We start from the raw sequence: 15,124 nt of genomic DNA, 5'->3' as shown, positions 1-15,124 counted from the left end.
GCGGTGGAACGTTTTGAGAGTACAGATGCTGCTTTTCGGGCCGACCGGCAGGAGCTCTGGAAGTTACATAATAACATCAAGTACCTTGGTTTGTTCACCAAACTATCATAGATACCCACACAAGGTTTATTCTACGGGGCACTCCTTCTCTCTTATATATGGTCATGTGATTATGTGAGACGAACTACCACCCATAATACCGCATAGCTAAAGCTCTATGTGACCTAGGTTAGGCTGGTCATAGACTAGTCTATCTATTAATACTACGATAGTTGCACATATATAAAGCCGAGGCTCACACATGAGGACAGAAGCAAGTTCATTTTTTTCCAGCGCTGTGCGCATGCTTGCGAATACTGCCAGCTAGATAGTGGGAGTGTGCTTAGTGCGCGCTTGATACAGAATAACCCCCGTGTGTGTGTGTGTCGACACTATCAAGACTGGCGGTGCACTGCCTTATCATTCCAACACTGCGTATGATTCTGGGGCGACATAATGACGCTCTTATTTCAGAACAAAAGAACAAAAGATTATGGTAACGAGGCAGTGGTGTCGCTCTCGTACTGAAACCTAGAGAAGATGCGCTTTGATCTACGTGGTACCCCGATGGCAAAGCCTGTCGCATTCACATCATATACTTGCTCAGATACAAGACGATACTAGATAGCTGTCTATTACAGTACCTTAACATACGATTGATACTTATACTCTGACATAGCGTTATAGTGATTGAAGTCCATATCCGTGGTCTAATAAGGTGTACGCTAATTGGGATAACGGTGAAGCAACGCGGACTAGGAGGGATTATGGGCTAATACCAGGGTGCTTCATATAATTAAGATAACTTGGCCTTATCCTAGATCTCAATATGCTCGCAAATCTTTTATGGGTTACGAGTGCGCTAGAATGTTAAGTGTTGCACAGTTGGCAGAAAGGTTTTAGGCATAGTTTTGTAAGAAAGCTATGGATATTTATTGACTATGCTATAGCTATTTCAAAAGTTCATATTCCCAAGAACCTCATGCTAATAATCCTTAAGTAAAATATATGTTCAATTTGTCTCTGTATATACTAACCGTATATTATAAGTAGGACGCAGAAGTAAATAGAATATTAGGTCTTACCTTGATGTTATAGGAATGGATAGAGAATAAAGGCTGACCTAAGTAGTCTACTCTCCAAACTATGTTCTAGGTCAGCTTTTGAAATTTCCCAAAGTGTATGCCTGCATAACGACGTACAGGCTGAGCGCAAGAGGAATCGTTTCCTTCAGCGCATTCGTAGCAGCCACCGCCGCCTGGGCAAGTGCAGCAAAAGTTTTCCTCCCTGCAGAGCTGGGAGCAGTCCTGGCGGGACTTGAGTGTCAAAGCATTGACATGAGCTGGTGGTGCAGCGGCAACAAATGCAACGAATGTTGTTACGATAAGAGCAAGTGAGAACCTCATTTTGGATGAATTGATCGTTGGTTTGGCTTGATAGTATTGTATGAAACTGTTGCTGATGGTGACATGATGCTGGGTGTTGTTCGGGGTCTACTTATAGCTTTTTCTTCCAGGTACAGCTCTCAGCAGGTCATTTCAAAGTGCCAAACTTTATTCTTTGAAAGGGCATAAGTCTCCTCAAGGGCCTGATTCCCAGCCTTTACTGGGTTCATGTGGTGCTGCGCGTCATCCATCTCCTAGGAAAGCGTTGAGTTTCCCTGGAACAAGACGTCTTTTGCTTCTGGTACTGTATAATGTGTAATTGTGGTTGATTCTAGATTCACCCAACTCCGAACCGGCTTAGAAGATGTTGCATTGAATGAGTAGTTGTGAACCACTTCACCCCCTTTTGAGTACCACACTTCCTGTAATCTAAGTTGCAGACCCTGGCGATAACAACGAACCTCGGCGGCTTTCCTCGGTCTAGGAGACGATGTGTATTATTCTGAAAAGCGTTATACGAATTCTATCCATCTCTCGTTTAAAGATCAAACATATATAACCATTTCCTTATCCTGATAACGTCAATTCAGTCTTGACTCTCAATTTTGTAATGAGCATCATATCTAGTTGGCAAACGTTAATCAAAGAACGCAAACAATATGTCTAGTGAAACTTTTATCCTAACTATATCTTTTTTTCTTCGATATTACAGGTACTTTTATTTTTCATTCTGGAAACTATTCAAAATCCCCTAACCTTGCTCAAAGTGAGCACGGGTGGTACGAGTTGAAACAAATTCATGAATAGCATTCCAGTTACGACAGGTGTGCATCACGTCGGACTGCACAAAGCTCCTCCCATACCATTGATACCAGATTACTGGTATTGGAGTCAAATCAGCATGACACATTAGTTGTTGTCGAATATGATCTATGCAATGATCTCGATGGCCTCTCTCTGGGTAACGTTCGTTTGTCTCGCGGTTATAATAATGCTCACGATCAAGCGCTCTTCGTAATTGCTCGACGCAACTTAATGCATGGAAGACATCCAATCCAACCATATAGCCGAGATGCTCGTGATAGTAGAGCCCATGAGACTTGCCAAAAGCTTCCTCTGCTTCTTCCTCTGTGACGACGAAGTATCGCCCTTTTGGCAACTGATCCCATGCTTAATCGATCTCTGGACTCGGCGGTCCGACATAGGTGGGTTCATTTGGATTATTGATGCGGTATCCAGTGCCGTTGTCGTACCATCGTGGACCTCCATAAAACATAGTTGGTTGCTCCTGAATAGACGACTTCGCCGGAGGAAACTCAGTCTCGAAACCAGGACTGAAGGAACTGCCTGGATGGCTGATATCGTAGCGGGGAGTTTTGAGGAGTATTAAAAAGAGAGACTCAGTGCTGCATGCGAAATTGCCTGCTAAAATGCACGCTGCTTGTAAGCATGCGGAAGGCGGAATACAGCGAGTCGGTATTGTATAGATGTTGTCGTTCTCGTCTTGTCGAACAACTGCATATTTTGATTTCTTCAGGAAGCTCATGCTGATTTCTATGATGAATTTGCGGGAATAATGAAAATTAGGAGCGTCGAGGACTAGACGATTGATGCAGCATTTATACGAACACAAACATCTGATCTTGAATAGAAGGCCTCTAATTCATCGAATACTGGAACCGGTTCGTTTATTATTTATTTGAGAGGGCAGTATGCATACTCAATCCAGTCTTGCAACTCAGAGCCTTGTTCGGTTACTTTTGCCCATCTCTATTTCAAAGCTTATCTTTGATCAGAACTTAGTAAACAATTTTGTCCCTATTACAGCACCTAGACTCATTTAAATAAGTATAAGACGCTTAGTCTTGACAATCGCCTTGCAACGGGCAATAATAGTTGTAATAAGACTATATTTAATAGTAGGTATCCTCACAAAGACATATGAAACATGAACGTTATAGCAAGCGATAAGATGTCACAGCTAGAAGAAAGATAAAGAACAGAGGACGATTGCCTTCCTCTCCCTATGCTAACCATTCAAAACCAGTGCAATACCCTCTACCATAACGCAATGTATGAAACATGAACCTGGAGCTTTCCTAGCCATCATCAGGGTAACGAGTGTACTCGCTCCGGATGCAGCGGCACTCTCTTCCCTCTGGGTACAGAAATACTGCCATTCCACCTCGCCTTTGAGAACTCATGTAGCTTCTCGAAGTTGCGGTAGGTATGCACCTGTTGCGGGGCAACGTATTGGCCGTATCCATCACGCCATTCGGTAGGCGAGATGACAGACGTCGCTTGGCACTGGATGACTTGTCGTAAATGATCAATGCATTGTACTAAAGGTCCACAATTTAGTGTGTATGTGTATAAAAGCTAAGAAAAAAATCACGTAGCTAAACGTACGTTGATGTACCATGCCGCGGTACTTTTCCTCGGGATAGACGTCTCGTCGTAACGCCTTCCGCAATTGATTCAGGCAGTGTAGACAGTGGAAGAGATCTAACCTGTATAAAAGGTCAGTAAAATCTGTCAAACGGGTCTATATCTATGGAAACCTTACGATCCACTCCAGCCACCATGCATGTGAATAATCCCTATACTTCTCATAATCTTTACCCCCAAAACCCAATCGCCTCCTTCTCAGAAATTGGAAAAGTAATGCGTAACCCCGCCCAATGATGCCATCCCACGCTTCATCAATTTCGGGCGGACGGCTCTCCAACATAAAGCGACCGTTTGAGAATTTCCTCGCCGTCGGGGCTAAAAATCCACGCCTCCTGTGAAAACTGTCTGCACATGTTCAAAACATTTCCGATGGTGCTGTTGAATAATAGGGTTTACGTAAAAAAAGTCAGGGTTCATGACAATAAAATTGAAAACAAAAAAAAAGCGAAAATGGGATAATGCCACAACTTACTGACGATTTTTTCTTCTTTGAATCCGGTATTGTAAGATCCATAGGGTTCTCCGTGGCGTGAGGTAGGTATTTTGTATCCTAACAACATTCCTATAAGCAGCGAAAATAGAATGATAAGCAATTGAGAAATTCGAGACCCAGAACTCTTATTACGCGTAGTTTCTCCCAAGGTCGTCAACATCTTCTTCTTCTTCTTCTTTTTTTGCGAGTAACTGCGCTTCGCCATCTTACTCTTCACCGTCAACCGGTCGTCGATACAACTGTTTCATTCGTATTTTGTCCCAGAAGTATGTGGTTCCAAGTATTGTGCAGTATATCGTCATAGCAACAGATTTTCAGTGCCCTTTAAAGCACTGCTGAAGAGTTTGGTCTTGAGGAACATACATATATATATATCGACAATCGCAGTTGCGCTATAAAGTCGAAGAGAATCACGCCAAGCAGCGGTTTTTGTGGTTGTTCAATTACCCGCGCGAAACGGGGAAGTGTACGGGGTGTATGGTTGGAGACTCCAAGTCAAGCATAGCCCCGGCAAGGACTCAAGCTCTTTAGTAATGTAAGGGAGAAGCTTCACAATTTACCCCGCTTAGGCATTGCGTCACCTTAAGGCTTGAGAGTTCCAAAGCGGATACTTCGGCTTGATTGGATGTAGATCTGCCTCAAAGTATCCTTCTTTTTTTTGCCAACATCTCTTTTAATTAGGCTGTCTACCCTTTACAGGAATAAGCGCTACTTCAAAGGTCGGCCGAAAGGGTCAGCCACATGTCTGATATGCAGCTGCATGTCGTTCCAGACTTGGTCAAGTTTCTGACTAATTATCGCCTACTGTACGTAGCTAGTTAGCGCGACTCTACATCCCCTCTACCGGGGACGACCGTATTACCATTACTTCAAGTCAACTTTGGTTGCGATAAAAGATGAATAACTAACTTAACCTTTTTCTCTCTATCTATTGTATACCATATCAGATTAATTATCTTAAAATGAATAGTAGGCTATACTCTAATCTACTAGGATTAGATATTCCAAAAAACACTAGTTATAGATAAAGTAGAAAGATTTAAATAAGAGCTTTATATAAAGATTTCAGACCTCTAGCTTAGAAATCTTTCTATAGAAGAGTGTATTCTATAAACCACTTGATTTATACAAACTTCACCTAGCCAACTACTCACGCATCCCCTAACCCACTACTCTCCAACCAAACCACCCCCCTCATACTCCCCATGCCCATATCCCCCACACCCGCAGTACTACTCCTTACATCCTGCACCACAACCACCGCATCCGCAAAGCTCAAATTATCCGTCTCACAGTTCAGAATCTCCACATCGTCCGTATCACTCTTCCCCTTTTCAGGCCTTGCCTTGATCCTTGGTCGAATCTCCACGTTAGGTAAGAGCGTGTTTCCCGGTCTGAGCGGTATAAGTACAATCGGCCATTCGTGCTCTTGGTCTTCGGTGGCAGTGAAATGAGCGCGGCGCTGGCCGGCGACGAGCCATACCTCTGGGTTTGCGTCAATGGTGTAAACGAAGTCAATGGGGTCGGTGGGGTCGTTGAGGTTGGCGGCGGAGACAAGACTGGAGGATGAGGCCCAGCGGCGGGTGTGTGAGATGCGGAGAGTGGCCATGAGGGGTTGGCCGACAATTGCGATGGGGGATTGGAAGGTTGTAGATGGTGAGTTTAGGGTGAGAGAGGCGGTGTGGAGGATGTGTGTTTGTGGGATAGATACTGTTATCACCATGCGCCGCGGTGGATTTGGCGACGGTGGAGCTGTAGGACGTTGTGTGGTGTGTGGTGATTCATCCGTCTCGAGACAGACGATTCGATGTTTCTACAATTATACATTAGTATTTGCAGAGCAATATTTTCTTTGCAGTGTCCTTACTTCATGCCACTTTTGCAACCACGTCTGTGTATCATCACGGATGACAAGAGGTAAGCTTTCAAGACAGTCAGCCCATCCCATATCCTCGAAAGCTCCAAGGTCGATCCTTCCTAACAACGCTGTCTTTTCGTATTGCTGAGGCAGGATGCTATGCTCGATGTGATTGACAAAAGTATCAGTCAAGAGACGAGACAAGCGGTGAATTGGACTGTTCTCGACAGCCTCCGCAAACAACTTTCGCATACGATCCAACACATCCTCATTAAGACAACGGTACTCGACAGATAAAGATAGACTACCGGCAGTGCTGATCCGACTTCTTCGTTTCTGTGCGGCGTCCATGGCCTTCTTGATGACTTTGTACGTGACCGCCACTGGCTGTTTTGGGAACACATGCAGTGGTTCCTTTGGTTGTTTCGGTGCATGGACATTAAACTCCTCCGATCCTTCCAACGAAACGGCCAAGAGTTCCAGTGGTATGTGATTGGCAGTCTTGATGTTGAATTTCGAGAACAGTGACTTGCTCTTGAAATGATCATGTACATTGACGTCCAACGGCAGCTCAACAGGAATCACAAAGGACGAAGTGTACTGGAACTGGCCGTTCTCGGTAAAATAGTCGACGTCAATCTTGACGGTAAGGTCCTGGAGGATCGTTTCCATGTCGTAAGGTACTTTCAAGGTGGCTGCGGAGCCGGTTACCATTTCTCCAATTGCAATGACGCCAGGAGTTTGCTTGTTGTCCTCGAGTTCAATGTCACCAGCCTCTATGCTTGCATTCGCTGTACGCAGCCGCAGTCCTGCAGAAGCAGACTTTAGTCGAATATCTGCACGCTTTATCGCATTCCAACCACTCGAGAATTCGACCTCAATATGACGCGGCTTATCGATGTGGATCAGATGCGAAAGATAGATGCGAGCTTGGAAAGCTTCAGTGCGCGGAAAGCATAGAATCCTGGCTTTCTTGGCTGCTCTGAGCGAGTGTGCAGATACAGATGTGATGATGCCAAGAGGTGTTGTTGCTTCGGTCTTCTGGAAAGGTTCGTGCACAAAGACGATGCGTTTTGCTTCCAAGACGATCCTATCCACCATGTATGGCCCAATGGTATTCACCTAGAACACGTTAGCCTTCCCTATGAAGCGACACCGAGAAACTTACGTTGCAACCAATCCACATGCGGTTCAAGCCCTTCTTCACCTGGATTGTACCAGTCTCTTCAAGCCATACGTCCTTGGCTTGGTTGGAGACGGAACTGACCAGTCTGATCTTGGCTGCTCGAATCTCAATCTCATCCTCAAGGAGATGCCTGAATTGAAGGCGTAGCTGGAACCCATCTTTGTCCTCGTAATGCCGCACATAAGGTTCAACGGAAATATCGCTAAAATACTTGGCCATCTGGACAGTGACATCGTAGGGTAACTGTTGTGAATAGCCAACAATCTCGTGAAGTACATCAGTGGTATCCACGTTGTCATCGTTGAGCCATTCGTGAGAGTCGCCTGTTGCATCGATTCGCTTTGATGAACTCTTGGACGCCATTCGACTCGCCGATGACTTGGCCAACAAATCCAGTACTGTCCGCACGTATTCGTCTTTTCGGTTAAGTTTCTTTAGACAGCGTGCATGCATCTTAAGCATGGTAGCTTCGACAGTGTTCCACCTGCTTGTTGCGAAATACGAAGCCATACGTCCAAAATATGTTGCTGCCGCTGCGAAATCACCCAGCTCGCTATATCATGTAAGAACGAGGTATTGATAGCTTCAAGTGGCAACAAACTTACAATTTGAGGGCAGCTAAATCGCCGAGCACCGTCTCTGCTGATTTGATCTGGCCTGCAGCCATGTAGTGCTTCACAATCAGATCACTGAGCGTCTAAACCAAGGTCAGTAATAGTGATGAATATTGCACAAAATCACATACCTCGTAAAACTGTCGAAACTGCCCGAGAGATGAAATTGCTGTAAGTAGTGCCACAGCAGATATACCAATACGTGCTTTTTCGAGCCCAGAATCTGGTTTGGTGTTGGAAGCCTCCCTCTCTGCCGCACGTTCCGCCTCCTCTTCTTCATCCAGGCTGACGTCCGTCAGCTCTTCCTTCGCAGTCAGAGAGGTAACAATAGCATTCCATCCGATATTCCAACCCAGAGCCTTTCCTGCATGCTCGAGCAACCGTCGTTGAATTGCAAGAAGTTGTGCTCTTGTGCCAGCCAGTTCCTGCAGGCCGTTCCTTGCAGAAATAGTCGTGGCTGATTGCCCTGTAGCGGGCCGATCGTGATACTGTCCATTCTCAAACACCACCTGAGCATTTGCCGCAGTTTGGGAATATGGCATATCGGGGGTAGATCGCCCCTGATTCAGTGAAGAAGAACGAGAAGGAAGCTTGGGATCGGAGTTCTTGCTCTTTGACTCCTTGCTGCGACCGCTAAAGGAACGGCCCTTGCTTGTAGAGCCAGCGGATGCATCTCTAGTGGGCCTGTCGGATGGAAGAGAAGCAGTAGATGTCTCGCGTATTACCTGACCCAATGCAGCGAACGTCCATGAGCGAACAATGTTTTCAACTAGATGATTCTCAAATGTAATCTCATGCGCCTTTGCTCTGGCGGTGGGCATTAGTACCAACAAAGCAGTAGATGTTTCAGAACATACCCATTGATCAAATCATCTCGCAACAGTCTTCCAGCGAATGTTATGAAATTCAGCGCACGCGTGCAAAGGTCCGCAAGTGAGAAGAGATCTTCTGCATCCTGGGCTTGACCACCTGATTTCATACCAATGGCGCTATCATCGGTTGACTGTTGAATAACGCCAGCTTTGGACCGGATCTGCAGCTTAGTTGCAAGATCTGAACGCGCTGATATTGAGTTGCCCAGCCTAAGAAGCAAGGACATTTGACGGGCGAAGATATACACTCTAAAATCAAAGACGGAGATATTATTCGCAAGGATGAGACCACGATAGTCCTTTCTCAGGGCATTGATCGGGCTGTCGTCGTGAATAGCCAGTTGAGAACTGTTCGAATCAGCATCATTTTTCCCTTCTTGCTTTGCAAGTTCTGCTGCTTTCTGGTAAATGTCGTCAGAATAGCCAAGGAGAACGCTTCCTTGCGCCTGCTCGGTCGCCTGGTCACGGATTACACTGTCCAGGCCAATCGAGAGCTCATCGTACACCAGCAAAGCATCTTCCACCAGCCCTACACTCTCAAAGCCTCTCGCAAGGCCCTCCTTGAGGATGAAGAAAGTGTTAAAGTTCCAACCAGGAAAGGAGCGCTGAGCGTCATTCTTCCGAATGTCTTCCTCATATTGGCTCACACGCAGATCGAATGAAAGAAGAATGAGCACCTTGAATCTGGATATGACATCTTGCCAAGCTCGTTCTTGCTCTTGAGGGCTTTCACTGATTGCGGGAGAGCTGGCAGGTCCTGCAGGCGGAAGCATATGCGGTGGGACTCTTTCTTTGGGCACTCGTATCTGAGCGACCCGGTCTGGTGCTGACTTGGATGAAACATTGAAGTCGGCACGTAGCTTTTCGAGCAATGTGGTCGTCCCGCGAGTCCATCTTGAAGCTGCTCCAGTCTTTTCTTTCTCACCTGTCGACGCACTGGCAGATCCACGAGGCTGGCTTGCTGCTGGCGTATTGGGTACTACGACGTGCAGAATCAACCATTCATATGCATCGTGGTTTTCCTGGTTGGTTGCCGTGCTACTCTGAGAAGGCGGCGTGTGATCCTTGACCCATTCGCGCACCAATTTACGTGCAGTCGATTTGTAGGTATCAGAGTCATCGCATCTCAACAGATATATCCTAAGATATGGTGTTTGGCGTAGGCCGGGGATTTGATGACGTCTCTCTTTTTCTTTGTTAGGGGCCCTGAAGATCTCTTCTGTAGTCCTTTTGAGCGTACCTTGTCCAGGTGCTACAGCTGATGATGCTGCACCCGTAGCTTGTGCTGACTCTGGGCTAGGCACAAGGTCGACATGCAGCGAGTCTATAGACCTCAATGGCCGTGTCGGGGCCTTCCAATGCAAGTTGCGAAGAGGAAGGTGTGCAACCAAGTCTTCTTGTATCAACCCAAAGACCCCAGACGGATCATGGTACTCGACTGTAAAGAGTAAGCGGTGCTACGATGAAAGCGACCAGGGTGTGTGCGCACCCGTGACTTTTGAGCTTGAGAGCCCATCCATCACCGTAGGCTCGACTGGGGTTTGCCTAGAAGCATCCTCTGTGGCACCCAGGGTTGGCGTATCATTTGCAGCCACACTCATGAAACACGCACGCGACCGAAATACAAAGGAGAATTAACGGATTACTGTGCGGAATGAAGCTTGCTGGATTCTGCGGGAATTGATGCCGTTGCGAAATGAGGGCTGTACCTTGGATGGCTTCACCGCTAGCGTGGGTTAGCTTGTCGCAAGTCTAGCTCCAGACATAGCCCCACAATATCACGTGCAGGGACGTTCACCGGCCGACGTTATGTGTCTGAGCCACGTCCAATTGACCGATTTGTGATAAGCATTCAACGTTGTCGCTTCCCCTCGCACTGACTTTAAGCCTGATTTGCTCGGCCTTAAGCGATGCATTGTGGCGCTGTTCATGAGGCGCTCTGCATGCCGCATCGCATTCTTCGCTTTCCATAAAGACGCCGATCTTGATTGGTAGAGTTTGAGGCATTTTCCAAGTTGAGATGTCCACAACTCACGATGTGATGCCTTGCTTTCCGTCAGCGATTGCTCATAATGTGTTCTCTTTCAGCTCAGGCTTTCTTCTGAAAAGCCTTGCCCGTTGGCATTTGTTGCACTGCCTCTGAAATGCTCAAGTTGGTCTTCGAATATAGGGAAACAGAGGCTTGAGTATTTTACACCACCATACATCTAGTCTTGAACATCTCGATACCCTCTATCAACCCATTGTCTTACTGCACATCATTACACCACCAACGTACTCGACTTCTCCAAAGAGTCAGAATGGGAGCAGGAGATTACTCTTCAGGCAGCGTATGGTACTATGCGCCCAACAAAGCAGCCCCGATCCTGTTCATAGTCCTCTTCTCAATATCAGGAGCCCTTCACATATGGCAAACAATGTTTGTATGAACATCTCTCCCTCTTACCTGTACTCTAACACTACCAAGCAAATTCAAGTCCTGGCGCACAACCGCCCTCCTTTCCTGGGCCGCCCTCCTCATGATCAGTGGCTTCGCCGTGCGTCTTGCCGGTGCCTACGACACTTCGTCCCTTGCCTACCTGATCGCCTCGACCGTGCTAATCCTCTCTGGCCCGCCAGTCTACGCTCTGATTAATTACTTCATCCTCTCCCGTCTTTTATATTACATCCCTTATCTCGCTCCCCTGCACCCCGGCCGTGTCGCAACGACCTTCGTTGGGCTCGACGCCGTGTGCGAGATTCTCATCGGACAGGGGGCATGGCGCATGGCTGATTCCAGCTCGTCCGACGCTCAACGGGAGCTGGGTTCGCGACTTGTCAGTGCCTCGCTGTGCCTTCAGGCTGCGCTATTCGGTGCGTTTGGGCTTCTAGGTGTGCAGTTCCAGCGACGCGCAACCGCAGCTGGCGTATTGAAAACACATCTACGTACAGTTCTATACGTCATGTATGTAAGTGCTAGCATCGTTACGATTCGCTGCATCTACCGGCTAGTAGAATACTTCTCTGGCTGGGACTCGGCCGTGTACAAGAATGAAACCTATTTCTGGATCTTTGAGGCAGCAATTATGCTGACCAATACTGCTTTGCTCAATATCTGGAACCCGGGGAAGCGCCTCCCGCCATCTAATTCGGTTTTCCTAGCAAGGGACGGGGTGACAGAGAGGAGAGGTCCGGGATGGGGTGACGATAGGCCCTGGATCGTCACGGTGTTTGATCCATTCGACGTCTGGGGCCTTGTTAGGGGCAGGAATAAAAAGACGCAGTTTTGGGATTTGAGTGACGCGGAGCTTGAAGCGATGCGGTTGGAGAAGAAGAGAAATAAGAGAGGTTGTGGATTGGCTTTGTTGGATCCATTTCACCTTTGGGGCAAGACGGGGTATATTGCGAGGTGGTTTGGTAAGACGCAGACGAGTGGACAGCCTGTAACTCACGAGGTGTCTACGACACGGACAAAGTTTGGTGGTTCGGAAGCGAAATACGAAGTATGAAGGTGACGTGAGCTGTTGCGTTTTATACCAAAGGAAGTCACGACCGCATAATGTATCATAGCAAACACAGAAGGGCAAATTAGATTTTTTTTTAAATTCAATAACAAGACATCACAATATGAACACATCGTGAGACATTGCACAAAATGATATTGATGGGAGCCCCATGTTAGCCCAAGGAATCTATACAATCGACATGCAAGCCTCCATTTTTTTAAATTTTGAGGTCATACACGTAGATATGTATTCCATGCCACATTCTGGCAAAAACCTGAGCAAAGATGACTCCACCCGTTAACTAATAGGAAACAACAGGTGTGCAACGCGTTGTGAGTGTGTACCTCACCTCGTAATTCACGCGACAAAAGAGTACATGGTAATAGCGGCGAAGAATAGAAGTAAAGTTTTGGAGCATGTTATGCTTGTACTGAGGTATGTGAATGTGTCGATATATGTAGTAGAGTGTGGAAACAAGGCAACAAAAAGGAGATGATAGTGTGCAGCTCTGCCGATTGGCGTATATGTCAATAGAAGATAGAAATGTAAAACAGATGGGTGCAGGACAAGGTTAGGAAATAAGAAGGCGAAGATAAAGGATCGCCATGGTGAGAGTTGCCCTTTTGTCGAACTCGAGGGGTATAGATGATCAGAGCACATTAGATCCGTGACAGAGAACACAAAACGCCGTACTCCAACAACAACAAACACCTATGCAGATATTGGGCCAGCAGCCTTTGTTATAATGGCTGCATAGCCGTCAGCGTCAAATGAACTTAGACGCCGACTTCGGGGACATGGCGTTGTCGTTGAGTTCCGTCGGCACGCCTGTAGCTCATAGCAGCCCGGTCCATGGGCTCTTCCATGTCAGGGGAGCCAGGATCGTAGCTGTAGCCCGCGCCAGATGGCTGGGGCCTGCTACCTGCTACCATGCGCTCGTTCAAATGACGAGAGTCGAATGTGCTGGAGAAGGAGCGTTTGTTTGATGTGGCCGACATGGGGGGAAGGCCCTGAGTCTGAGGGTTAAACTTGGGCAGAGCATAGTGCTGGCTGGAGCCGTCAGAGTTGACAGACATTGCGGCAGAAATTGAGGTGGGTGGGGATTGGTATGAAGGAGAGACGGGCTCCAGCTTGTCTGCAACGATAGGCCTCAAAGAGGGCAGAGATTGATGAGAAGGAGCCGAAGATGTGTAGGATTGTGGTGACGAGTGCAGAGGCTGCAGAGGCTGGCTCATCTGCTGCGATCGGCCGTACTGGTCCATAGGGTGATATGGTTGTACTGGGTGGCTTGAAGCAGTGTATTGCTGAGCTGGCGATTGCGTAATAGACGAGCGACGGTAGTCGGATGGGTGCGCATAGTCGGAGGACATTTGCTCTTGTCTTGGAGGTGCAGCGTGGTCGTATTGTGGCTGCGATTGCGACTGTGGCTGCTGCTGGTAGTTGGAGTATCCGTATTGCTGGTTCATTGGCACCGGAGGCTGTGCCTGGTGCTGACTGCTGTAGCTGCTGTGCTGCGAGTGCTGCGAGTACGGTGTCGAATGCTGCGGAGGCTGTGGAGGTTGCATCATCGGGGCCGGCTGCGGGGTTTGGTATTGCTGTGAATACTGAGACTGGTTCGAGCCGTACGATGGCATCTGCGCATAAGCGGGAGTCTGTGGCGGGGGCATATGCTGCTGGTAGCCGTTGCCAGCAGAATAACCATGGCCCATTTCCTCGATGCTCGGGCGACGCGGTGGCGCGAGCGCAGGGTTACTAGCGCTGGACAATGAGCGAGGACGGTCATCGAGAGGGCCATTTGGTGCTTGTCCATAGTTGTCGGGAGTTGCGGTGCCTCGGGCGCGATCGTAGCCTCCTCCTTCCTCGTCGTACTCATCCCACTCCTTGGACGACTTGTTCTCACGGCGCCTCATCCTCACGTCACGACGGATACGGACACGGCAGCCCTGCTCGGCGACCATACGGCTCAGAGCAGTGCTCTCGGACAATCCAGGGAACTTCTTGGCGGAGAAGACGGTAAAGGGAGCCGACTTGACTTCGCAGCGGTGGGTAACAAAGTGGTTTCCATCGTAGATGACGTCCGGGTCCTCGGGATCGAGGTCCTTTACCTCTGCCAGGTTCTCGAAAAGAGCAAAGCTCAGACGGTACTTGCCCTCATGGCGAACAGACAAGTCAGGGAAGATGAAGTAGCCAGCGGGCGTCGGGCGGTCGAGGTAGGCCATACCAGCAACTGGGGTACCTGTCAGGACTGGAAAGCTAGGTCCGGCGGTAGAGGGAGCGCGTCCAGGAGCGATGGTACGGGCATTTTCCAGGCTGGCGTGGAGGAAGAAGTTTGCATTGTATGCAAAGGTGATTTCCTGGTCATTCTCAAAGACGCGCAGCTCAACAATCGGAGGCGGGTCGACGGGACGTCTGTCGGCGCTCGACTTTGCGCCGCTACCGCAGGCACGGGCGCGCTCAGGCTGCTGGATTACCTGCAGATTGTAGCGAATTTGCCTGCCATCCTTTGTGGTGCGGACAGACTGGCTCTTTGTCTCGTTGCTAACAATAATGTTGGACATGTTGGGTGGTGGTGGAGTCTGCAACGAGTCAGCACAGGGCGTGGTGGTGCGTGGGCGTGAGAGTGGGAAGTTGTGGCGAGGCAGTTGCAGGGACTGGCAGGGCTCGACCCGCAGCAAAGGTACACTTACGGCGGTGACCACAGAATTGGGGCTCTGGGTCGACTAGAACAACGACGATAGTGT

General features: G+C 48.2%; 6 protein-coding genes across 6 annotated transcripts; 1 reads left to right on the top strand and 5 right to left on the bottom strand.

Moving 5' to 3' along the window:
• Positions 1-1,171: 1,171 nt before the first annotated feature.
• COCCADRAFT_5007 (uncharacterized protein) lies at positions 1,172-1,445 on the bottom strand (the record flags this gene model as incomplete). The annotated part of the gene is made up of 2 exons (XM_007714034.1): positions 1,172-1,183; positions 1,242-1,445. The coding sequence occupies 2 exons, from the start codon at positions 1,443-1,445 to the stop codon at positions 1,172-1,174; spliced, it is 216 nt and encodes a 71-aa protein (XP_007712224.1).
• Positions 1,446-2,175: 730 nt separating this feature from the next.
• On the bottom strand, positions 2,176-2,970 carry COCCADRAFT_36732 (uncharacterized protein; the record flags this gene model as incomplete). The annotated part of the gene is made up of 3 exons (XM_007714058.1): positions 2,176-2,583; positions 2,626-2,861; positions 2,892-2,970. The coding sequence occupies 3 exons, from the start codon at positions 2,968-2,970 to the stop codon at positions 2,176-2,178; spliced, it is 723 nt and encodes a 240-aa protein (XP_007712248.1).
• Positions 2,971-3,533: 563 nt separating this feature from the next.
• On the bottom strand, positions 3,534-4,573 carry COCCADRAFT_26236 (uncharacterized protein; the record flags this gene model as incomplete). The annotated part of the gene is made up of 4 exons (XM_007714043.1): positions 3,534-3,766; positions 3,834-3,934; positions 4,031-4,220; positions 4,348-4,573. The coding sequence occupies 4 exons, from the start codon at positions 4,571-4,573 to the stop codon at positions 3,534-3,536; spliced, it is 750 nt and encodes a 249-aa protein (XP_007712233.1).
• A 945-nt stretch (positions 4,574-5,518) lies between these two features.
• Positions 5,519-10,499, bottom strand: COCCADRAFT_95983 (uncharacterized protein; the record flags this gene model as incomplete). Its single annotated transcript, XM_007714057.1, has 8 exons — positions 5,519-6,181; positions 6,236-7,348; positions 7,395-7,965; positions 8,018-8,109; positions 8,158-8,833; positions 8,884-10,084; positions 10,139-10,336; positions 10,388-10,499. The coding sequence occupies 8 exons, from the start codon at positions 10,497-10,499 to the stop codon at positions 5,519-5,521; spliced, it is 4,626 nt and encodes a 1,541-aa protein (XP_007712247.1).
• Positions 10,500-11,198: 699 nt separating this feature from the next.
• COCCADRAFT_26234 (uncharacterized protein) lies at positions 11,199-12,386 on the top strand (the record flags this gene model as incomplete). The annotated part of the gene is made up of 2 exons (XM_007714042.1): positions 11,199-11,317; positions 11,366-12,386. The coding sequence occupies 2 exons, from the start codon at positions 11,199-11,201 to the stop codon at positions 12,384-12,386; spliced, it is 1,140 nt and encodes a 379-aa protein (XP_007712232.1).
• A 773-nt stretch (positions 12,387-13,159) lies between these two features.
• COCCADRAFT_96012 (uncharacterized protein) lies at positions 13,160-14,941 on the bottom strand (the record flags this gene model as incomplete). Its single annotated transcript, XM_007714056.1, has 1 exon — positions 13,160-14,941. The coding sequence occupies one exon, from the start codon at positions 14,939-14,941 to the stop codon at positions 13,160-13,162; it is 1,782 nt and encodes a 593-aa protein (XP_007712246.1).
• Positions 14,942-15,124: the final 183 nt, after the last annotated feature.

Source organism: Bipolaris zeicola, assembly GCF_000523435.1.
Source record: "Bipolaris zeicola 26-R-13 unplaced genomic scaffold scaffold_73, whole genome shotgun sequence".
NCBI lineage: Eukaryota > Fungi > Ascomycota > Dothideomycetes > Pleosporales > Pleosporaceae > Bipolaris > Bipolaris zeicola.
This window is presented reverse-complemented; position numbering and strand designations above follow the sequence as displayed.